The 24,965-nt window shown below is 33.6% G+C and overlaps 1 protein-coding gene across 4 annotated transcripts in view; it reads right to left on the bottom strand.

Moving 5' to 3' along the window:
* Positions 1-24,965, bottom strand: part of SYT14 (synaptotagmin 14) — an 83,392-nt gene that overhangs the window by 32,821 nt on the left and 25,606 nt on the right. For 3 of the 4 annotated variants that reach the window (XM_085219313.1, XM_031552368.2, XM_019612698.3), the window contains one exon: positions 22,246-22,464. The exons of the other annotated variant lie outside the window; for it this stretch is intronic. In XM_085219313.1, coding sequence (XP_085075439.1) covers positions 22,246-22,464 — 219 coding nt within the window. The remainder of the gene's footprint in view (positions 1-22,245; positions 22,465-24,965) is intronic. 4 annotated transcript variants of the gene reach the window in all.

Genomic DNA, 24,965 nt, shown 5'->3' on the forward strand with positions numbered 1-24,965 from the left:
TAAGACAAATTAGTAATAAAAACAATGCAAAGTGCTTCTACCGGATGATTGCGCTGTCAGGAATCCTCTCTCCCGTGATGAACCCATCAGAGGCAGCCCTATCAGAGCAATCCCAAGTTACTGTTACGCTGTTACAGCATTCACGCAAAAGGTTGTCCACTGTTAGTTAGCTCTGTGCTCCTGAAACTCAAGCCCCGCAGAGCAGGGAACAAAAAATGAGCAGGCAGGGAATCCTACGCTCGAACTGCAGTCATCATTCCAGCAGATACACATACAGCCTTGCAAATGAAAAGATGTTCTCAAGTAGGACTGTTAGAATCTTGAAATCACATGGGGAAGTAATGGGGAAAATCTAATTGCAAAACATGAAGGGATATAGGGCAGCACTTTTTTGGGGAGATTAAATTGCCTGTAACTGTAAAACTAGATAAACACTATTTTAGAATATAAATTGATATTTTAATCATAACTAAACAATAAATATCCTTTGACTTCTATACCATGAAACAAGACTTTTCATTACTTAAATATTTAATCAAATTCAGAGCAAAAGAATTCCTGCTCATAATTCGTACAGGGCAACAAACAGCCTTAAAAGGACAGTAAACAGCATGATGCAATTTAATTCTTTTTTACTTGGAGTCTCATCTGAAAAGACATTTTAACTCCCAGCTTTTCGGCAGCCGAAAGAAATGAAAGTATTTCTGGATAACTATCAACACCACTATTGTCTTACACGAGTAAACAAATGGCTGCATAACTCACTTCTTTTTTTCCACTTTGATGAACTCCATTATATGCCCCTATGGGAAAACTGCACAGGCTGCATGACAGAAAAGGTACTTTAATGTAGGCAGGGAAGAAGTGAGGAAAAGCAGAAATATTAACCAGCTGTGATTTTAAAATCTCTGAAAAGTAGAAACACTGGGGCAGGTTTTATCTACATATTTTTAAAAGCTTATTTACTAAACAGAAATAACATATAAGTTCTAGAAAATAAATAAATAAAATCCAGTACCAGCTTTAAAAATCTAAGGACACCTCTGTCTCAACAAGCATGAACTGTTTTTGCAGAAAAGGCTTCTCTAAAGATAGTTTTTCAATGACATTTTCAGTGTTATTTAATTAATTTCCTCCTCCCAGCAGTAATTGTTTCACTAAAATTATGATATCGTGTTATGTCTCTGAAATTGCTCAATTACGTGATTACATAATTATTGATGATATCAAAGATAAATGATATTATAGACAGAAGAGAATACAGCAAAACTGAATGTCTGATACTGGGCATTTTCCTTTAAAAATTGCATAGAATTAGCAACTATAATAATCAATCATTCAACAATGTTTTGCATACATACCAAAGTTTAAAATAAGAAAGCAGAGTAAATGCTTGCTGATCTATCCCTGATTGCATTGGAGAAAGACATTTGGAGCTGAAAAGAAAGTATGTTCTGAAATGTTTCTATATTTACTTATAGAATCATTGTTTTAAAATATATACGGTATTTTTATTTTAAAGTGCATATTTATACACTGCTATATTTGCCCCAAATTGTACACACAAAGAAAGCATTCCAAAGACCACTGAATGTTGCTGAAGAGTTATTCTTCATCAAATGGTTATAGTGAAAACCTAAAATCAAATGGAGCATCTTTTCTACACAATTCAGTACAATTCAGTAAAAAAAACCAACCACCACCACCAACAACAACAAACAGCCAGCAAGCATATATCCTAAAACTGCAATAAAGGAATCATCACAATGAAATCCTGTCAAGTTTAGCCAGAAGTTCCTCCCAGCCATGAAATGCTGGAACAGAGAAAAGATGAAAAGAAACTTACAGGATAAAGATCTCAGAACAATTTTTTCACCCCAAATATATTGGTTGCTCCAAAAGTAATGCCTACCATTTTTTTCCATGGAAACTACAATAACTACAAATAGTGCAATAACACTATTTGATAGAGCAAATTCTCAGCTACAAAAAAGTACTTTTCAACCACCAGTAGCTATGCATTTTTGCCAGTGATGAACAAGAGCCTCTATGCTGCACTTGTACAAATCTGCAAACATGGAAGTGATCCAGTGTTTTACAGCTGTTATGATAGTGTCACTGCTAGGAAAGCGTTGCCCATGCGGCTCATCTTTCATTGACCCAAACATATGGTAGTGAGAAGGTGCCAATTCTGGACTACACTGTTCAGCCAAAACTGGTAAAGTGCTCCACAGCCTTCAAACTGGCATTACCATGTTGTGAGAGAAAGGCTGGTATGTTCCCCATCCTGACTCTGGAAGTTTGAGCCTTCAGCTTAGTCAGCACCTCCGGTGGTCAGAGTTGCTGGTTTGTCTGGGTTCCAGGATATCCAGAAGGATCATCCCTTTCCTACCCCAAAGATAGTGCACACCACTTTACTCGCTGAGGGCTGCATCCCACACTTACCCAATGTTGCCAAATCATTTCCTTGTGGACCACACTAGGCTGTACAATGTTTTACCATGAAGATGGTGATGTTCCTTTCCATGTCTACAATGTTTAGACTTTGCTATCTTCATTAATTTTCCTAAAAGCTGTCATTAGCAGCAGCAGAAAATAAGCTTTCTTCAGCCCATGTTTCCCGAGTAATTCCAAGAATTTCTATCTTAACGTAGAGAAGAGAAATTATCCCTGCAGTTATAATTCCCTTGTCTCATAAGTAATAATTAACTTTCCTTTTGCAACTTTGAGTTTCTCGTATATATCACTCTTATAAATATTCATGCTATTTTGGAACGCAGCATTATCAGAAAAATTATCGGGGAATCTGGTTTCTAGTTCCTTTTAAACAAATAATTGTGATATAAAGTAATCATTTTGCAAGCCGCATTTTGAAATTACCTTGAGTATCTTCATATTCAAACACTACATTTTCTTCCTATATCTCCACATACACTTCAAAAAATTTTTTTTTTGTCTAAGAAATTTCAACTTTTCAAGCCTTCAAGGGGTTCTATATAGATGTTAAGACAATTTAAATAAAACATAAAATGAAATACTTGGTTAAAAATTAAAGAAACCTTTCTTATTCTGAATGATTAAATACCCTTAGAGATTTCTGACATGCAGCACAGACAGTCCAAATGGAATTTTCATGTTTGAACTTTTTTTTTACCATCCAAAATATTACGTTGACTGAATTACTCCATGTTACAAGCAGTATAAAATCCAAACATTAAATATTGAATGAAACCTCGGGGCTCTCTTTCCTTTTAAATGAAGCTTACATGCAACTTTATGAGGAAAAAAACGTGTATTTTACAATAAAATAAAATAAAATGAATCTATATTTCTATTCTGAAAGAGTTATGGCATAAGTCTTGCTTAATGAAATAAAGGGAACACAATAGGGATGGAGTGATTATGGGCAATGGACAAAGTCTTATCAGCTTTCTTCTTCTATTTGACCCATTTTAGACTTCTATTCACAGAAGAACTATTGCCTTAATCAAGCAATTTATTCAAAAACAAGAAAGGTAATCACATTGTTTTGTCCTGTTTTAAAGTTTTCTTTTGTTTCCTAATACTTATAAAATTTACATACCCTGTGAGGTTGATCCCAGATTTAAACTTAACACATAAAACAGTGTTTATAGATACATAGTTCTTCAAGCTACTTTCAAGTTTCTTCTTCAAGAAAGGTCTAAGATGAGTTGAAGCTGCTGATACTTGCACAGAAGTTTTTTTTTTTTAATTTGTCTGTTTACATTATGAGACCGCAGAACTACAGCTTGGTTTTGTTTACTGACAAAAAGGATTTACTCTTATCTGCAATTACTAGACTACTGATTTGTGAGACAGTCCACTAGACAAGAAGAAATATTTCTTCTACAATAAAGATCACAGAAAACTGCAACACTGCTGAAGAACTCCAAGTTCTTTCTAAAATTAGCCTAAATTAGAACATTTAAATACAAATGCATTATTAAAACATTATAGTGAACTAACTGTCAAAGAAATCCTTTTGTTTCCTTCCCAAATATTTTCGTTGTCTTTGAATGAAAATTACATACTAGCATTCCTTGAATTCATTTTCTTACAATTTAACTATCATTCTCTGATTTTTTTAAAGTATTTTTAGTAATTCGAATAGAAAATAGTTTAATTCAGTTTTTTTCTGAACAGCTATCCAAAATACACCCCAAAGACTGAACTATTGGTTCAACATGTTACTCGCATACTGATGTAAATATAAATAAATCTGATCAAACTTTCCCAAAGATTATTTTTTTCATCTTTTTAAAAGAGGTTGCAAAAACACTGCTTTTCTGAGGCTATATCCAACTCTGTAAAACTTTTTTGAAGCATTAATCTCAAAGAAACGAAATCATAAAATCGCCTGCCATCCCTTCCACGACTGTATTTCCTTAGGCAAAGTATTTGTAATAACCATATTAATTCAACATTGTAGACAGAAAAACTTCATTTAATTTAGATTCTGGTTTCATTTTGTTTTTGTATAAGCAGCCAACTTTTTACACCTCTCTTCCAATTACTATGTTGGCTAACTTCCTAAAAAAAACCCAAATATTCTTCCACACCTCTGTTTACTGTTATTTTTTTCCAAACTAGCAAAATTACCACAAAAAATGAAATTAAATTCATAATACTTCCTCTTTTTTTTTTTTCATTTAAAATTCGCCATAAGTCACTTTTGTCAAGGATGACTGACAATCAGCTTTGAAATCTTTAGAATAGACATTCTAGACATGGTGACAAGGAAATGCCTTTCATCATCTCTCTGAAACCTTACCCAGGTTCAGCTTTCCAGCATTTTCAGATGCTAAAGAGAGAATTTTGAGTTTAACAGCTAAAAAGCTCTGAAGAATCTACATACTGTAAATGATTCTCAATGAGAACTTCCATTTCTGACAAATCTGTGTGCTGTAGTAGCTGGACAGGAACTGTAGAAAATCTTTTCCTGTCATTGCTATACTCCAGTTGAATACATTTTCCACTTCAAATTACAGTTCAAATTCCGGTCTAGTACTAATATTACACACGCAATACATGAACTGTGCTGCAGAATGAAGGGTGGGGAAGGTGAAAAAGATGCTACTGAGATCTTGAAATCAAATATTAGTAAAATACCATAATATACAGCTAGTGTTCTGGTAATGTTCTGATTCTCGTTGTGTTTGGTCGCAAATAAAGGAAAAAGTATGTTTAGAAGGCAGGATTAATTTATAGTGTTCTTGAACATATTAATACTTATTATTTTTTTTCAGGTATATCTATTTTTGATTTAACAAGAAGTACAAAAGTTTCCAAATGTTACCAGAAAAGACCTCTAAGTTCATGGTAATCTCTAATTTGATAATAATAGATCCATGTAGAAGTATACAGTGCACGTAAAAGTGTCACAAAAATCATCAGAATTCCTCCATTTTTTCCTACTTTTAGTTTAAGTACGACATAACAACTACCTTTAGCACAAACTCTTTCTGCAGCTTAAAATAACTTCCCCTACAAAACAAACAAACAACACCTCGTAACCCCATTCTGTAATTCTTTTCCAAAAATTCTGTAGAGTTCCCATGTGTTTCAGCTCTCTCTTTAGTAGTATGTATTGCTACCCTGATTGGTTAAAATGAACCAGGAAAGATATTTTCAACGAAGAACTGCTTCCAGTATAAGAACACAGAAATGGCTTTAATTCCTTCCTCTTACTTTCATAGCAATTTTGAGACCAAATAATACTCAACAAATAATAGAAGTAATGCTGGCATGGAACACTAACAAAGAGCAGCGTTACAATGATTTTGCATTGACTACTTCAGTAGAGTATGTGCTAAATTTTCTGCCCAACATTTTCGGATACTTACATGATGCTGATTTAGTTATCTCATAACAGAGGATATACACAAATATTATGGCTAAATAGTAGAAGTTAATGTATTTGGCATTTTACAGATAGAAAACTGAAGTACAGATTTAAATGAGAGGCAATAGAGATTGTTGTGAATATAGCTCTGAAGTGCTCATAGCCACACAGAAACCTTTCAAGGAAGTGTAGAATTAAAACCAAATCTTTGAAGTCTAGCACGCACAACGTTTCTTCTAGTTTTAATTCATTTTTACTTCAAGCCTTCTAAATTATTATTAATCTAAGCACACAAACAAATTGTTTAATGCCAGAATCACACAAACCTCCAAACCACTAGCTAGAGATCTAATCCCACAGGATTTTCTACTATCATCAGCTTTGCACTGCAAGAGAAGGAAAAAAATAAAGAAAATTACCATGGGAAAAAAGGGAAGAGGAAAAAAAAGGCAAAAAGAGAAAGTAAGCACAATGACTCAAAGTGACAGCTTGTTAGTAAATCAGCAAAGGGATGAGGAGAAATAAAGGGAGAGAGAAGTTCATCAGATCTGCAAAAAAATGAGAAAAAGAGCAAATAGTGTGGAAAAAAAAAAAGATGCAAGCAGGAAGAAAAATTACTAACATGTAAAATAACAGAACAAAAAATCACAGAGAAAGAAAGATGAAGGAAAAGGAAAATAAAACAACACATATAAAAAATTGGTTCAGATCTGAGAAAAAATGAATGTCAACAGAGTAAAGAGATAAAAAGAAATCTGACAAGATGATGGGTGGGAATATCCATATTTCTAGGTGAAAATCTATGCAACCTAGAGAACATGGCTAGTTATATTTTAGGATAAGAAAGGTGCTTTTAAGAATAGACTTTTATTTTATATTTATATTATATAATTATTATCAGTTATTTCTCCTAATGAGGGTGAGACGGTCGTAATTGTTTATTCAGACTTTGAGATTCCAAAGGAGCTCAGTTTCTCTTGTCAGTTCAGGTACTTTTTTTCTCTTCTTTCCTTGACACACCAGCTCAGTGACCTCCTTTAGTAAAATGAACTGTATTTCCTACAGTAATTAGAGTATTCCCGTAAAAACAATTCTAAAAAAATTCAGAAATTTAATTTGAAACAGATCCTATAACTTCACCGAATAAAAAGCAGTCAGAAGCCATGTGCCACAAAAAGAAAGGAGAAATAGTAAAATCACAGAAAACGGATAAGCTTTCAAACCAAGATATCTTTCTTTCAGGCATCCAGTAGGAAGATGCACAGAAAAGGCACGGGTTAAGCAACAGGGAGCCTGTGAATCTGTTCCACTTGGTCCAGCAAAGCCTCAAACAAGTTTCTCAGGGCACACACAAGCATGATCACACAAAACTAAATTTCTTGCATTTCTCTGCAGTGCTTCCAGAATTCCTACTGTTACAGATAAGTTGCTTTAGTAGGCAATAAGTCAAGTATGACGAAATATGCTATGCTTCCATAGTCACAATATAATTCACAAAACAGGTCATTTTCTGATTTTTGAGAACACTTAATGAACGTATGACTTGCGGGTGAAGATATTTTCATTCAGTCATAGCTACAAGTCACAAGATGTCTGCTTACGAGGGTCAGAGAACAGCGGCTAAGCTGCGTACTGCAGCAATCATAAGGTCTATGTGATGATGCTTCAGCCCTCATCAAACAGGAGATGAATGACTCTGCTCTGTCATCCACCCAAAGAAACAATCATGCTAACGAACAGATTTTAGTGCAGCATATTGTTCTGCACAAAAGACTAACTGGAAAATTGTGATGTCATGAAAATGGCTCTGTACTTAAAAATGTTAAACATATTAGGCAGTGTTACAGAATAAAAACATGCATATCCAACAAAAAAAATTGTTTCACGTGAACCTTTCTTGTATTAGTAGAAAAAATATACACAATTTGAAATTACTGTTTAATTTTGCTTGTTGAATAAGAGACTTAAAGGTAGTAAGCAGGAGTTAATTAGCAATCAAAGTCTGACATCTACAGCTGCAAAATGTTTGTATGATAATTTCAAAATTGAAAATGATTTATTTCTCTCTATGTGAAATTAGTGAACACTCATTATAAAGACTGATTATTTTGAAAGTACTGCTGGAACATTTCAAAATCTCTGCTACAGGATTAGAAAGTATACAACATATGTCTTGAGAACTATTATCATCCTACCTGTTTTTGTTGTCAGCATGGTCTTTAGATCACTACAACCGAAAATATACACAGCAGAGTGATATTTAACACAGTTCACACCAAGAATGCTACTTCTGTGAGGTTTTTGTCTTTTTTTTTTTTTAATCTCAGCACTAAGACTTCGTAAGATTACATTTTTAAGCAATACATAAAACCAGTATGTAACTGATGCATGTACACTTTGCTACCCAGGAAATTCTCATTAAATATAAGAGAAAAAAACCTTAGGAATTAGAGTGGTTATAGATTGGAAGAGGTTACTCAGACGTTATTACTCAGAGTCTGCATTATCTTCTTCCTTGAATGTTTTAAAAGCTCTGCTAGCTAGGGCCTGAAATTAGCTGCTCCCCTTCAATCAGAAAATCAGACCAGATGACCCCTATGAGTCTTTTTCAACCTATTATTCATTGTACAGTATTTTGTACTACATAAAATATGTTCTACAACCTATGGGGATCAAGAATGGTTCCCATCCTTGGTTATACAGCACAGAATTACCTCAAATGTATGAAGTCTCTTCTGTAATACAGTAGTTTAAGAATTTACAGGTGAATATATTTACTTTTACATATAGCTCTCTCTCTGTATATATGTTAAACGAATTACACTGCTGCATTCTGATTTATTATATAATATCTCACCAGTATAACCTTTCATTGTTTAATAAAATAAAAATATATAAAACAAAACAAGAAGCAAAAGAAATTTAGAACGCTTTGTTAATTGGTGAAGTTTCACTCCAGTACGGCTTGCAGCTGACTAGTTGTAGATACCTCCGCATCACTGACATTTTTACCTTGATAACATGTCCACATACAGGTTTTACGTAAAAGCTACTAACAAAAAAAAAACCCCACAAACTATATTTGTGCATATTTTTTTTGTTAAATGCATACCTATAAACACAAATACATACATAGATACATCCCAAGATCATGTATTAATAACTAGAAAAATGTAAGTTTCACAAAATACTAAATATAATTAAGATTATACCTAGGAAGTAATATCCATATCAAAATGACAATGTTCGACTGCAAATATTGACCTTTATTATTTATCAAGTGAAAAAGCCTTAATTTGCCTGTTATTCAAACTTTAACAATAAGTATGATAACTTAGATGGCAGAAAGGGAGAAAAACAGCATTTGCTATCTCTTTGCATTAACATTTTGACCAGTCAACAATTCCACAGTGATGAAATGTGCAGATTGACTCAAAGTAAGATAAGGCTATTTAAATAACTCAAAATAAGAAATGGGTATTGAAACATTAGAATTTTGATAAGCGATCACAGCTGCACTAGAATTAGTTTCTATAGCAACAGAGGAAATAATGTGAAGAATTGCACTGCGATACAAGATGGATTCCTTACAAACGCTGCTGTTCAGATAGAAAACTTTAAAATTATTCACCATATTAAAATATTTCTATTAAAATGGTTATTCAGACATCCTATAACATGTACTTTGTTCTATTTTGGTTCTCCAGGATTCAATTCTAGCGCATCTATTCAAGTTTTAGATTACATTTTCACACTTTCCTTCTATTACTTACCTTCTCATTTTAAAATTAATTAAAGAGAGTTATTCTGGAAAATACTGTACTTTGATCTCAAACTAAACTGCATTTTCAATCTTTTTTATTATTATTATTCATATAAAGAAGCACTCATTACATTTATTTTTTCCAGTGGTACACTTGTAAAACATTGCAAAGTGCATTGCATGCGCTATTCATAAAAAGCTTCATCTGTGCCACAAGAATTAATGTCACCATGGAACTTTTAAAACTTGTAGGCTTATGAGACTTGAATGAGCTTTTATGAACGTGCACTCTCATGTCCTAAGCATGATAAGGAAATGATAGAAGATCTATTAGTATTCATGGATTGAGTACCGATAAGATGGTAAGATAAAAGCCTTTCAGCTGAGCACATCTTTAGACTTTAAATGTTGCTCATTTCTAGCACTAAGAATTATTGTTTCATTGCATCATCTCTGATTCTAGCTATTTTTGGCAACTAATTAAAAGCACATGCATGAACCTTTTTTGTATTTTGCCCTTATAATGAGACCTATTACTCTGGCTTATTCTATCCTTTTGAGTTCAAAAGTATCTTTCGAGTTACCATGGATACAAGTGATATGCTTTCTCCCATAACTGCTTTGTGTGCCTTATCAAACACCAGAAAACTGACACAGTAGGAATCGGAGCCATCTATATGGGATGAACATCAAACCTCTTGGAAATGTTCCTTCCCTTCTTCCTCTCAAAAAATTGAGGTATCTATACCATACACAATGCTTGTAATGAAATAAAGTGGCAGGCTTTTTTCTATCAGGGAAACCAAAATGAAAAGATGCAGGCACAAAACAATCTAATCAGATCAATTCTGAAACAACATTAAAGTGAAAATAGGAGTACACAGACTAACTCCACATTTGTTGGAACACTGAAAATGTAAAATGTACCCAATTTCAGCATGTATTTCATAAAAGAGTTGCAGAAACATCATATGCAACTCTGAGATTATGCATGAATTCAAGAAAATAATAGAAATATTAGAAATTGTTTCGCCTCTTCATACCAATTTATTATGGGCATTTTCAAATGGAAATTGTATTCCAATAAGCTGGGAATAATTTCTAATAATAATCAGTGAATAAAGCACCAGTTAGTAAACTTATTCACCCATTATGTTCCCACACTCTGACCTGTTCCTCAAACCAAAAGACCATCTCCCGCTCAGACAGCAAAATTTACACAGGATTCAAAACCAAACTGCTGACATTACCATGATTTGAATGAACATATGAGAAATAAAGGGAAATAAACAGAAAGAAAAAAAATGCGGTAACATGAACTCAGTATAGATTCCTTAAGAACAATCTATCAACTCTGACTTCATTAAACTTACAGAAATACAACAGTTACGTATAAATGCGTGCCAAAAAAGTAACAGTGCTTGCGAACAAGAGGATGGATAAGTTAAATGCTCCTCTTGCCCCTTTTCCTTTTCCTCAGTTATCTGAACTTCTTTAAGCAGTATAACAAAACACTCTCCAAAAACTTAACTAACTCTTTTATATCCACAAGCTCAGCCTTGCTTTAAAATTCACAGGTTTTGAAGCTTAATATCTAAGCCAGAGACACTGAAACATAAAACACAGCCTCTTATTCTCGTTTCTATAAACACTGTGAGTTAACTGTGTTATTCTGATAAGTTTTCCACAAACCAAAGGCATATTAAACTTTATCATTTTCCAAACAGTGTCAATGTAGGTCTGTAACCTTACGTTTGTCTAGATTAGATAAGATACATTTCTTTTAATTTTTCAGTTTTACTTTGTACTTTCTCAGGTTATGTCACTTTATTTTGGTGATGAAAAACAATGAGAAGGAAGTCAAGATTGGCTGATAACTCATGGCATTTATGCTAAATCATGTGTATTAACAATCAACAGTTAATCAGCTTAATGTTGCAAACACACACACACACACACACACACACACACACACACACACACACAACTGCTGAACAGCAGTGATATTTGCACAATGACTCTGTACTCCTTGTCATCATAATCTTTTTTTTTTTTTTTTAATTAAGAAACAATGAGGCTAATTACCATGGTCACCATCCTTCATTCAAAACAAACACCTCTTCCTTCACAGAATCTCAAAGATGTCAAGAATTGGCCACTGCTCTTCCCTGTACCTTTGAGAACAACAGGTTGTCCCCAAAACTAATGAAAATGAATAGTTTTATTCCCATATATTTTCTGACTTTAAAGCTTTTTTTTTTTTTTTTTTTTTTTTTTTTTTTTTTTTTTTTTTTTGGCAACAGGTAGAAAATGGCATTGGGAAAAGCAGGTGACCCCAAGCAGAGGCTATAATTGCAATTGCCAGGGAAAGGAATTTTGCTCTGATAGCAGCCATTATGAAACAGGATGATCAATTTCACTGAAGGAGAGCACTAAATATTAATTCTTAACAGAAGAATTATTCCTCAGTTAAAAGGGAAAACATGACCACCAACTCTTAACTATCTTTCCCAAGTTTACCAGATCTACTAAAGAGTTACCTATTATTCAAACTGTGAACAGATCAACATGCATGATCAACCTACGACATGAAAAAAAGATCTCAGAGCAGAACAACCAACTTCATCATCACAAAGATCTTTTCAGCCATATATTGACGTACAAATTTTCATGAGATTATTTCTAAACTAACAGGTAAGCAAATAAGCATTCTAAAATTTAGGGAAAACACATCATAGTACTCTCCCATAATTAGTTAAAAATTTTTCCATTCAGGCTTTACAAGTAGAATTTAACATAAGCACATAGAAAGCATTTCAAGAAAAAGTTTTTAAAAGATGGTTGTGAGTAAAAAAAAAAAAAAAAAAAAGACTAGTTTTCTGTTTTGTATCTATTGCTTTAAAGTAAGCATAAAAGATTTAATTTTTTTTTTAAATTTTCCCTCATCAGATTGCCACAGATGATACATTTGCAATACAGAGACAATACAAACTCTTCAAAGTATAATACATTTTAACAAAATACAACAAAGATGACATTTTGTTTTTCATTTCATAGTTGTCTTTTTTTCAATTAAAACTCAAAAGAACTCAAAAAAGTCTAAAAAGATACTAGCTGTTTGAAATCTTATTAACATAGAGGTTTTAGTGCTGAGGATTTAAAAATAAAGTCTCACTGCATACTATCAAACCACAGATTGCTGAGATACAGGGAAAACCAAATAGATCAGTTATCAAAAACAGGAACTACGAAACTAGATTCCACAAAAGTTTGTGCAAAATCAAGTGAAAGGTTCCCTGAAGATACGAAAAAATTGGTCTCATTACTCACGCCAATCTCAAGCCATTCAAAAAACATACGACCTCTCAGATTTGAATGTGTTTTCTGGTACAAATGTCAACTCTTTGCAGCAAGAAACAGCAACCGTGTCATCTGCTCGAGTTACATAAGTGGCATTTGCTTGGGCTGAGTATTTTCAAAGAAAAGAAAACCACACCTGAAGTCAGCCTCTTGAAGAGACAGACCTTTTGTAGTTTTATTCTCCAAGATTTGGATTTTCCAAATACACGTGCTCTTATCAGCTCTATTTTTAACCTGCCGCTCATATAGGATACTTAAAATTCTGAACATGTTTACATTATCCACACAGAAGGCTAATGGAACTGCATACCAGACAGTCATGCATAATTCAAATCAATATCCTCAGGCTTGCAACTCCAAGTCAAAGCTGCCTTTAAATAAGCTGGGTGTGACTTTAACATGAATAAAGCGTATCTAATTTTTAACCTTTATCTGACAAATTGATACATTTGCAAAGGAATGTCATAAATCTGCTTTAAAAATTGAAACAAACAGAATATCAGGATAATGACATCTTTTAAAAACATTTTTAGGGACTGAATTTAGAATGGTTCAACAAGACTGAGCACAAAGGTTACAAATAAAGAGCAGGGTAATTCTTATGTATTTCTTAAACACCTTGTAGAAATGTATACATAAAAACACACAATGTCAGAATATTAAGCGGTGTAGAAGGTGAACTCACAGGATTTCCAATTTACAAACTTAAAGATCAAGCTTTAATTGAATTGGGAATAGGTGACTCCACACAGAAATTCCTATTCCCAACTAAGCATGTCTGCTTGCTTCTGTCTAAGGACCAGAACCAGAATTTCAGTAATAAAATATTTTTCCCTTTGGGTTCTCTCAGTGTGCTTCCATAAGGCTATTATTCCAGCACAGCAGATAACCTTGAAGCACACAGAAATAACCAGAAGCATGGCAATTACGCTAAGAATCTGTTACCAGATTAGCCTAAATAAAGTAGAAGAAAAGTAACTGGGGGAGGGGGAAACAGCAGGGACAAGATGGGATGAGACTTACACGCTGTATAACATAAAAACTTACCCTTCTCCCTAGAGAGAATATTCCAACAAATCTTAAAAGTTAGGGTAACTAAATCATCAAAGTATTGTATATGTACTTATTTAAAAAAAAAAAAAAAAAGCTTATTCTAAGAACAACAAAAATTAAGACAGATCTTTGCCTTCATGGAAGCTACACAGATAATTTCATACCATATACTCAGATATGATAAAGACCCAGAAAATATATACAATTAAAGTAGCTATAAAAAAAAGACTATCATTAAGGAAGTTAGAGTTAAAAAAAAAAACGAAGAATATATTAATTATTCCGAGGGAAGATAGGATATAGCTACTTCTATATCTACATCTATGAAATTAATATGTATATGCATATGGAAAATAATCCACACTGACTATGCAACAAATCAAAAAGATTTCAGTTACAACATCAACATGTTCTTCTAATGTGATTGGAGGTCCTAACAGTAACAGATCTTTAACCAAAGAGTAAAGAATCTGGTTCCCGGAGTCACAGAACCACAGAATTGCAGGGGTTGGAAGTGACCTAAAGAGACCCTGCTAAAGGAGGTACCCTACAGTAGGTTTCACGGGTAGGTGTCCAGATGGGTCTTGAGTATCTCCATAGAATCACAAGATATTTCCTTAACCCCAAGAAACAAAATGTCCATGCCCAGCAGTGTTTAGATCATATTAATGAAAGAAATACTGAGTTTTCAACATGAGATCTCAGATCAGCAGAATTGCTAGGTTCATCACAGAAGTGACTATCTGGTTGACATAGTACTACCTCTTACGTCACAAATCTTATTCATGTGGAACATCGGTATCAAATACAGGGAATTACACATAATTTTTTCCCAATCAATGGCAGATCTTGATCCTTTCATAAATTCCAGATGCAAACAGATGAACTTGAGTAAGTTTAAAACAAAATGGAAACTTTCCTGTAATTATTAATGTATGATTTATATCATCACTTCAGAGACATCATATTGCTAAGGGTGACTTTCTTCAAAGCTTTCACATCACTCAAAATGGTTTTTCTTCAAAGACTTCAAAATGCTGGCAGGAGGAACCTAATTTGTTAGACTGCTTGGCTCACCCGCACATATCAGGAAAAAAGCCCTTTCCCATTGGAGGGCCGTATTTCCCCTTCTGGATGTGATCTAGCTGAAAAAGGAATTTTCTTGTTGAAAACCTTATCATCACTGAGCTTCATTACTAGTTTTCTCTCAGCAGTAGATGACATGTATTCTTCAATGACTTTTTCCAGCATCTCTACTGTTAATCACATAGTTAATTATTTCACAATTATTCAAACTCATTCTACTCAGCTACCCTCAATTTTCTTTGGTTGACAAAATACTGTGTATTGTGTACAACTGGGATGTCATCTAAAATTCATCTCAGAAGTTCCCAATGCAACTCTGTCTTCTTTCAAACTGCAGTTAAGCTCAGCCTTGAATCTCTTTTGGTTTTATTTCCTATATTTAACTCTTGACAGGTATATAACATTCCCCAAGAAAATTACAGTAACATTGAACTACACACGTACTTCCTATCTCTATCCATGTATATCATCGATTCCATACCTTTAGATTCCATTGGTAAACAACACGCTTGTGTGACATTTATGTGGTTAAAGAACCATGACCACAACACAATCACATTCTAACACGTGAATAAATATTCCTTTATAGTCAGGAGCCCTTCAGAAGGCAAAGAACAACCAAATAGGAGGCAGAAACATACAATCAGGAATTTATTTATTTATTTTTAATCACTTGTATTGTATCACTGCCCTTTCTCCTGTACTATATCCACCCTTAAAATAAATAAATAATAAAATTAAAGAGTAGGTGTCCAAGTTAAAAAAAAAAAAAAAAAAAAAAAAAAAGCTGGAGTAAATAAAAAAATATTGTCACTAAAAAAAGAATTTTTTTTCCTCTCCTAAAAATATTTAGAAGTGCACCAAGAATTAACTGGTTTTACACAAGTTCTATCAGCTGAGGTACCTGAGTATGAGTATCTGGAACACTTCATAGCTGTAACATGACTCAGTCTTCAAAATGCACTATGAAACATCTGGGAATTACTGCTCTGAACGTTATCTAAGATTTTTTAAGTGTATTTACTGAAGATCATTTCAAAAGTATCTTGAAGGATATACTGTTTGAAGAACTATGTCTAGTCAAAGCCTCAGGGCAAAAAGAATATTTTCTTCCAACACATATCACACCAGAGAAATTTCACAGTTAATCTATAAAGAAACATCAGACAAAAATGTCTGGTCACCTTATAATGGGAAGAATATCTCAGAACACTTCTAATTTATTCTCATTCACTCCAATTTTCCAACAGTAATTCTTCATTCAGATTTGGCTTGAAAATAGTTCTGCTTGTGTGCAAGGAATAATGTTAGAAATTAAACTGAAAGACATGTGATTATCAAGGGATTCAATGAGTGATCCATCCTTTCTCAGCCTGTCCAGTGGCTTTCACCTTAGCTTGAAGAAGGTATATACTGAAAAAAAACTGCAGATTGCTTTACTAAACTAGTGAGATTCATCTGTATACCAGTTTTGATGTGTTTATGAAAGAGCTTTTAGGAAGATAATGAAAAAAAAGCTCTCCGTATATCTAAGTTGTGCAGTAGAAAGAGTTTTCCCAAGACATATAAACCAAGAGAGAAAGAAAAGGCAAAAAGCTGCAAAAAGAATCAGATCCAAGAGATTCCAGAACAGTCGCTTTCACGTGTAAAGATTGACACTGAGGAGCAAGGCAAACATATGTCCAACAGGCATATCAACATAAAGTGCTGAAAGCCTAGAGAAGAATAAAAGTGGAGAAGATAAACTACAAAAATAACATCATATTCTACCTTCACAATATGGAGAAGATGGATAAAATCCAGTAGCATATGCCTGCTAGAGCAGCAGATTCTCATTTAAGAGAACTTATGTTTTCTCACTGCAGTCTTTTAGTGCTTCCATATGTTTCCTAAAAACCTTGAGAAATGTAAGGCACTTGAGCCATTCTCAGAAATAGAGCTTCTGAACAAATACATTTTCAACCATTTGGCTTTATCAATTGAGATGTCAGAAAAAGACTTCAAAACAGGTTGAAGATGAAACCTGTAGTCGCACTAAGCTGGTAATACAGAACTAAGTAAAATACATTTAAGTTTGCGAAGCAAGTTTTGTATTTTTTCCATTACAATGTCAGTTATTCTATTCCAGAACTGGGATCAATTTCCTTGACTTGCTTGCTGACATTCAGTACTTTGCACGCAAAGAGCAGGACATGCTTTCAGATTTGACATCTGCCCGCAAAACTCTAATTTCAATACATTTACCCTAACACTTTCACCCCTAAAAGCTTCAATTGTAAGGAATTTAAGAGACTATTTCCTTAAAGAAAATATATTGTACTTGCCTATTAAGCTGTAGAAATAAAAAAGACACAACAATTTGCTCATATAAAGCCTGATTTGTTAAATTCAAGAAGTAGCCACTACTTTGGAGACAAAGAGGCTCATTTAATATCACACTATAAAATGTTTTGGAAATTGAAATTATTTGGAAAGCAGGGTCCATTTAAGATCATATCAGTATAGAGACTAAAGTTGCCAAACTGCAAAACAAACAAACAAACAAAAACCCCGAAAACTAATGCTTCAAATGAAAAGTTTGTAAACAAATGCACTTCCTTATTTAGACAACCATTTTGTAATAATCTTCTAGCTAACAGAAATAAATTACAGTTATTTTGGCACCTTTCTCCCCTCCTATTTTTGTTGTTTCAAGGAGATGTGTAGTATCACAGTCTACATTAATCCTACACTATATTCAACATGATAATAACATTTGAAAGGTTAGGATAAACAGGATGTAAGAGGAAAAACATCACTTCAATATCTATAATTTATTGGATAAGATGAAGAACACAAAGAATATTACTGAAAAGAATAAGATTTTTGACCTTCAGCTAACCCTAGAATTCTGTGCCTAAGCACCAAGACTGGATAAGTCCACATATAAATAAAGAAATATAATAGCTATAAATGTTTCTCTCTTTACTGTGAATAACAGTTCAGAGTTAGGTTGTGCCTGATTCTTGCAAAAATATCTTCTAAATCATTTTCTTTTTCTATGTGTACCATTATTTTGTCATTCTGTGCCATTTTTATTTGTCAACATCTTTATTTTCTAATGAATCAGATTTTCTCTTCAAGATACTCTAGAAGTAAGTTTGCCAATGAGGAGCAAGAAACAAACATTTTGAATAGCTTAAAATCTGCAGAAATGCTTGCATCTGGGTACTTTTTTTTTTTGTCCACTTAGAAGAGATATTAAAACTCATCAGAATCTAAATGAATCAAATCCACTATATACAAATATATAAAGTGGTTCAGAAATTGGACATAAGCAGGTACCTGAGAAATTTTAAAACAACCTACAGCACTCCTAGAACAACAACAAAAAATCCCTCAAGTTATCTTGCTTTCCTACTTTAATGAGTAAAAGATTTAAAAAAATGCTACGCCAGTTTGAAATAAATAAGTTGAAAAGGAAGATTAATACGGCCATCTAGAGGACAAAAGAATGATGTGAAAGCATGCTACACATTTTCAGACTTAAGAATAAGATATTTTTAGAGATACATGAACAGAAAATGCATGTAATCAAGTAACAGATAGTGAGTGAATTTTAAAATAATTTGATTGGACATGGTGGTATACATTAGAAATGCTTTGAGCAAGGTGAGGAAAGTTCTTAATACATGGTGTATTAAGAAAGACAAGATTATATTTTTGTCTCATTGTAAAATATTGTGTGTGCATTGTTAAGTTTAGACATGTCTAAAAAAAAAAAAAAAATCAGGCTTACAAAGTGGAAATTACCATGCACAATAAACTGCAAAATTAGAAAAAATCATCTATTGACTCCTTTGTAAACACACAGCACACTACTGCTAAATACAGCTGTGATAAACTACTGAAGATAAAATAATACAGAACTTTCTGAAAATGAAATAACCTGTTTTAACCACTCATATTACTTTCTCTAGTAGAATTTTTAATTCCACGAGAATTGATGAGAAGGAAGAAAACAGCAAGGAGAAAAAAATTCTCTCATCACTGTACTGCATTACTGTCAAGTCCTGGTCAGCATACAGAATGATTGGTGCCTTTGGTTGGCAGTGCAGCTTAAATGTTTGAGTCTCAGAAATAGAAATGATTAAGCACATATGACGAAACAGAAGAATGCAGACACCATGTATATTGGCTGTTGTTTCTCATGTTAAATAAAGTACATAAGAAAACTTCGCTTTTCTTGTAATTACAAATAAAGAAATAGTTCTATCATTTGTCTTTAAACTTCTTATAAAAATAAAATAATTTAATGAAAAATTTCAAGTTTCCTATGGCATCAAGTCTCATAGATTTAAGCCACAACCTTAAGAAACAATAAAACTTTGAATTTTTAAAAATTACATGAAAACACTGAAAATGGGAAAACTCTCCACTTGCAACAAGAGATTTTTAACCTCATCTGTTAAGTAAAGTGTTTCTGTGAATACACATGAACTCCTTGGTAGTGTTGGTCAGTTCATTCTTCTTTTTCGACTGCATGCTTTCTTTTTATCAAAGTCCTTGGCTGGGCAGCTTTTCCTCCATTATGTGCTTGACACAAGAAGGCCTACTCTGGCTACACTGTGGCAACAAGGCCTACTTTAGTCTAGCTGTGTTTACATTTTATAATTGTGCAATGATTCTTGATGTGTGACACAAAGAACAACAAAAAAAAAAAAACCAAAACAAACAAACAAACACTAATTACTCCAGTGTGCCACCTTCAGGTCACAGAAAAATGAAAAATATTTGGTTCACTTGTTGCCAAGCCCGATATCACACGACATTATTATTTTTTAAATACTACCAAACATCTTTTGTTGAGATGAAATGATTTCAAAAAATGATTCAAAATCATCAGTCTCACTTGAGAGCATTTTGAAAGCAATTTTACACGGATTTTTGCAAGTGCAGAATGATTGCAGGCTATCAGATAACACTGCTGATGTTGGAAGAGAACAAATGCCATCAAGAAGTAGCAAAAGTAAAATACAGACAGTACTAAAGCTATTTGCAAGTATGCTGTTAAAAATGTACAGTTTTCTAAGTTAGAGGGTAAGTTATGATAGCTTTCGCTTCCCTCTTTCTGCCTCCCCAAACCCTCCCCATTCTTTCATTATAATAAATTCAATTTACATGCTAATTTTAGAGCAAGTGTGCGTGTACATATATATAAATGAATTTTGCATCTAGCAAGCTTCCTGAATGGAAACAGTGTTGAGAGGGATATCTGGTAAAAGATATATTTGGCAAGAGAAGGGAGAAAAAAAAAGAAAAAAAAGAGGGAAAAAAAAAAAAAAGGAGGAGTGAAACAATTCTTAGTTTCCTGCTGCTAACAGGGTTCTTCTGTCTTACAGTCTAACTATAATAAAGATTTCCAGCCTGGAATTTTTAATCCCCAGAAGATGATAAAATCACTGAGTGCGAATTTTGACTATGTGGGAGGATGACAAAAAGACAACTATTAAACATCACAACAAAAGTAGATACATGCTAGGACAATGCTACTGGAGCTTAACTTTAACAGGGCCAAACTGAAAAGCTCAGATGAATGAGAGCATTGCACTGAGATGATGAACTATGATCAGTATTTGTTCAGCTGTGAAATACAAAGAGGAATGCCACATCTTCCTTTAAACATGAATATTTCAACAAGTGACCTCAACAGTCTGAAAACTGATAAATACCTCACTCTGGATATCCAAGTGTTCTTACAGAATCTAATAAATAGAACTGAATTTTCCATCTCCTGCTGATCACCATTCTATACCAACAATGACATCAGCCATATAAGAAAATTATTGGCAGTACCGTTCAGGCAAATATGAAAGATACTAGATATCAGCAGGCATTAAAAAACACAAATAGGAAAACAACCCCCACCCAGAAAACAAAATACTTCTACTATCCCCTCGTGCTTGTTGCCCCCACAACCTGATCTCTCATCTGCATCCCCACAACCTGATCTCTCATCTGCATCTCCTTCCCTGATTGCTGGAATGCTGTCTCCTGCCTTCCTACAAGTTAATAGCAAAGAAAAAAACTGAAAATCTTCATAATCAGAAAATAATTTTCATATTCTGCAACTTATTTGGCTAGGAATGCCACATCCTTTGTGTCTTAACCACAGGAATCATGAGTGAGCATGTGCTAATTTCAAATTTTAGTGACAAGCAAACTTTTATATAATTTAATTACAACATATAATAATAAGACTATCTTTTTTCAAGTTCTCCTGGACTGGATACAATGTTTAAATGTAGACTTTTTTATTACAGGGGTGTCCATTTTTTACTAGAAAATACTACTCTCTAAAAAACGCTTCACTTCAACATATTAAAAGGAGTCCAGCACTTATCTTACCATAATACAGTACCTATATTATAGCCTGACTTATGAACACCTTTAACTAAGCTCACTTTACACATTAGAAAATGACTACAGATACAGTTCTCCCATGCAGCTACTTTCAAGCACAAAAAGCATATTGATTAAATATTGATAGCAGATTTTTCAACCTCTGTATCAGGCAGTTGCAGTCACTATTAGTTAAAATCTTGAGATACATAACACAAAAGAAAAAATTCCTTTGTTTACATTCAGCTATTACCTCAATAGAAAATTCAGATTAATCTAATCATTTCTTTCTGTGATTTCAATAGAAAAGATGAAGAACATTCCACTACTTGACAGTGAAATATGCGTGTGTACCAGAACCAATAACCAACTCAGTTTACTTGCTGTTATGACAGCTTATCAAGAAAGGCATATCAGGTATTGATAATATCGCTGAATCCATCAAGAGTACCACATTTCCTTCCAAACACAAACAATTTAAAGTAAATCCCTCAGAGTATATAATGACTAATAATAAAATTTTATAAAATTTTATTTATTATATCCTTTGCAGTATTTCTGGAAGAATATGCAAACAATTCTGTGCTAATTTTTTTTTTTTTGGAGCATGCATAAATACAAAAGATACCTGGATGTTTCTTACTGAGATTGATTATTGCAAATCAAGTTTTTTCTGTCTACAACTTAACAACATAATTCTGAAATCTGGAATAAAATGAATGCTTTAAATCAATCTTACCTTCATCTATTGAGGCTTCACTACTGTATCCATCATATTCTGCAGACAGGGGGCTATACTTTTGCCTGGTTTCCCATACATAGTTTTTTTGCTGTCTGCCATCCACCACTGGCAGCCTGGAACTCTGGGTTCTAGACAAGGCCTCATGATATTTACCCAGTGCTTCATCTTCACTCTCAGATGATGAACCATGCTGATCTTTACTCATATAAGAGTTGTCTGTTTAAATAAAATACAGCAAATCTACTACGGCTCAAAACAGAATACAAGAAAATAACCATAAGTGGTTATCACTGAAGATATTTAAGAAACTTCAATTAAAATTTTTGTAATATTTTAAAAAATATCATCTTGCTGTAATTTGAGGTATTATGTGATTTTGTAATTTAAGGGGGGTTGTGGGTTTTTTGTACAAAAACTGAAAGATCTTTAAGCTTCCAAAAGATCTGAAAATTTATTCAATAGAAAACTGATCCATCTTTGTAAGGCAGTACACACTGAAGTTATTCAAACTCTTCATTAAGGTAGAAAATTCTCAAAGTGTTTTATATGAGGTAGGTAAATTCAACGTTTCTTCACTATCACATTTGGATACCTAACATATCAAAAAAAGGCAAATTTTGATGCACCATCCCCAATTGAGTTTTTCTGTGAGAATGCAGTATGAAGTAGAAATGAAAATGATTTATAAAGAAAAGCCTACAACAAAGCCATTTTAGGATATTTATGTTAGTAATGCTGAAACTCATGACAACAAATGGCAAAATGTCAGTAACAGGTGTTCGCATGCACAATTTTATTTAACTACAGCCCCTTGCTCAATAACTGAAATTAAAGCAGATTCTAAAACACTGTGCAACAGCTAAAGGTGCTCAGAGGAAATTACCTAGTTAATTTTCTTATTCCAGTTTCACTGCACTGCCCATGTCAGTGGCCAACTTTATCCAGCTACATCTCTCAAGCATAGATTCCATCACAATTAGAAAATTTGGTTGTATTTTACTTTGGTAAAGGAAAGACTCCTCTTCCCTTTTCCAAATTTCAAATGGGTTCCGTACAAATTTGACATGCTATCCTTAGTTCTGTAGATCTCAAATTCTAACAGGCATTAAAAGTGCACACAAACTCAGTAATGTTCAGCATTACCACTACTCTATGTGAGAAAGTCTACAGTATAAGATTTGTCAAAGGATTTTCATTACGTACTGAAAACAGAACTCCAGGATGCCCACAATGCTGTTGTTCAAGGGGATATTGTTTAATATGTGATCCTACTAAGATGAGCCTCTACTCCCCTTCCTCCTATTATGCCCCCCTCCTAGCCCTGTCCAGCCCCATTTCAGCTCCCATTAGTTTCTGTCTTCACCACCAGCCAGTCTCACTCCCTCTTTCTGTGCATTTGAACCAAAGAGATTCAGCTTATTCAGAACTCAGGCACTTGAAATCTGACTAATTCAACCTGCACTAGCCATCTACTCCTCTTTTACAGCCAAGCTTTTTACACTTCTTTCCTACCACAGAGGTCCTTTCTTCCCACTTTTATCAAAGCTTGTATGAATAGATGAACAAGATCACTTCCCAAAGATAAGCCTTTACTATGGGAAAAGTAAATTCCCACATTTCAAGTCATGCAGTATACAAGAGTGCCAAAGCTATTTTTCCATACTGGCTTTAAAAAAAAAAAAAAAAAAAAAAAAAAAAAAAAAAAAAAAAAAAAAGAAGCAAAATTAGAAAACAACAACAAAAAACTACACAAATACGTACACACACACAGAAAAAGCCAACAGCTTCATCTCAGAGAAAGCATGCCAAATTTCACCCCAAATCTCTCAGATCTCGAACATAATTACAAGCAACTGGAAGTAATGTCATGAAATGGAAAATGTCAGGAAACCTTAACTGCAGATGGTGCCACCAACTTCATATACAATGTATATATACTAATTCAGTATTTGTAGGAAAACTGATGCCTTAAAAGACTTTAGGCTATCAATTTCAATTCAAGTCTGACAGGTACAGTGATTCCCACTGTACAGATAGCTCTATAAGCAAGTTCCATTCCACTGTTCACTTGTTGAGAATAACACGCCAAGCAGGATATATTCCAGCTGACAGATCCACTACCAGTTTGCTCAGAAGAAAGCACCTTCTTCAGAGCCGCAAAGAGTAAAATCTTGTATCTCATATGACTGTCATCAGGTTCTCCATTGCTGCAAGTAAAGCAGGGCATGCCAAGACTCAGACATAATGCCAGACATCAGTATCAGGTACATCATTTATCGTATTTGCAAATATGAAAATAGGTTCATTAGTCAAAATAAAGTACCAAAAATTGAACAGTTCAAAAGATGTTAGTGGCATATTCAAAACAAGAGCTGAAAGGTACACCACTAAAACTACATCATAGCATATAAACATCCAGAAGTTATCAGTGATAACAGAAACTTCCTCCAGTTGGCAGCATAAAAGAACAAAAAAGAGAGGATGTATACTGCTAATACAGGACGTGAAAAAAAGACTTCTTCAGAAGACTTAAGAACCCACTTAGAGTTAAAACACAAGCTATTCATGGAAACATTTTTTAAATAAACAATGCAAATCTGTTTCAGTTTCTTCAAAAAAAAAAAAAAAAGCTTACTGCAACATGAAAATAAAAAATCCTTCAGGTTTTACGTCTCTCCTTGCCACTTGTCTTACAATTTTTATATCTTAGTTGGAAA

Source organism: Meleagris gallopavo, chromosome 2 (assembly GCF_905368555.1).
Source record: "Meleagris gallopavo chromosome 2, MGAL_WU_HG_1.1, whole genome shotgun sequence".
Lineage (NCBI taxonomy): Eukaryota > Metazoa > Chordata > Aves > Galliformes > Phasianidae > Meleagris > Meleagris gallopavo.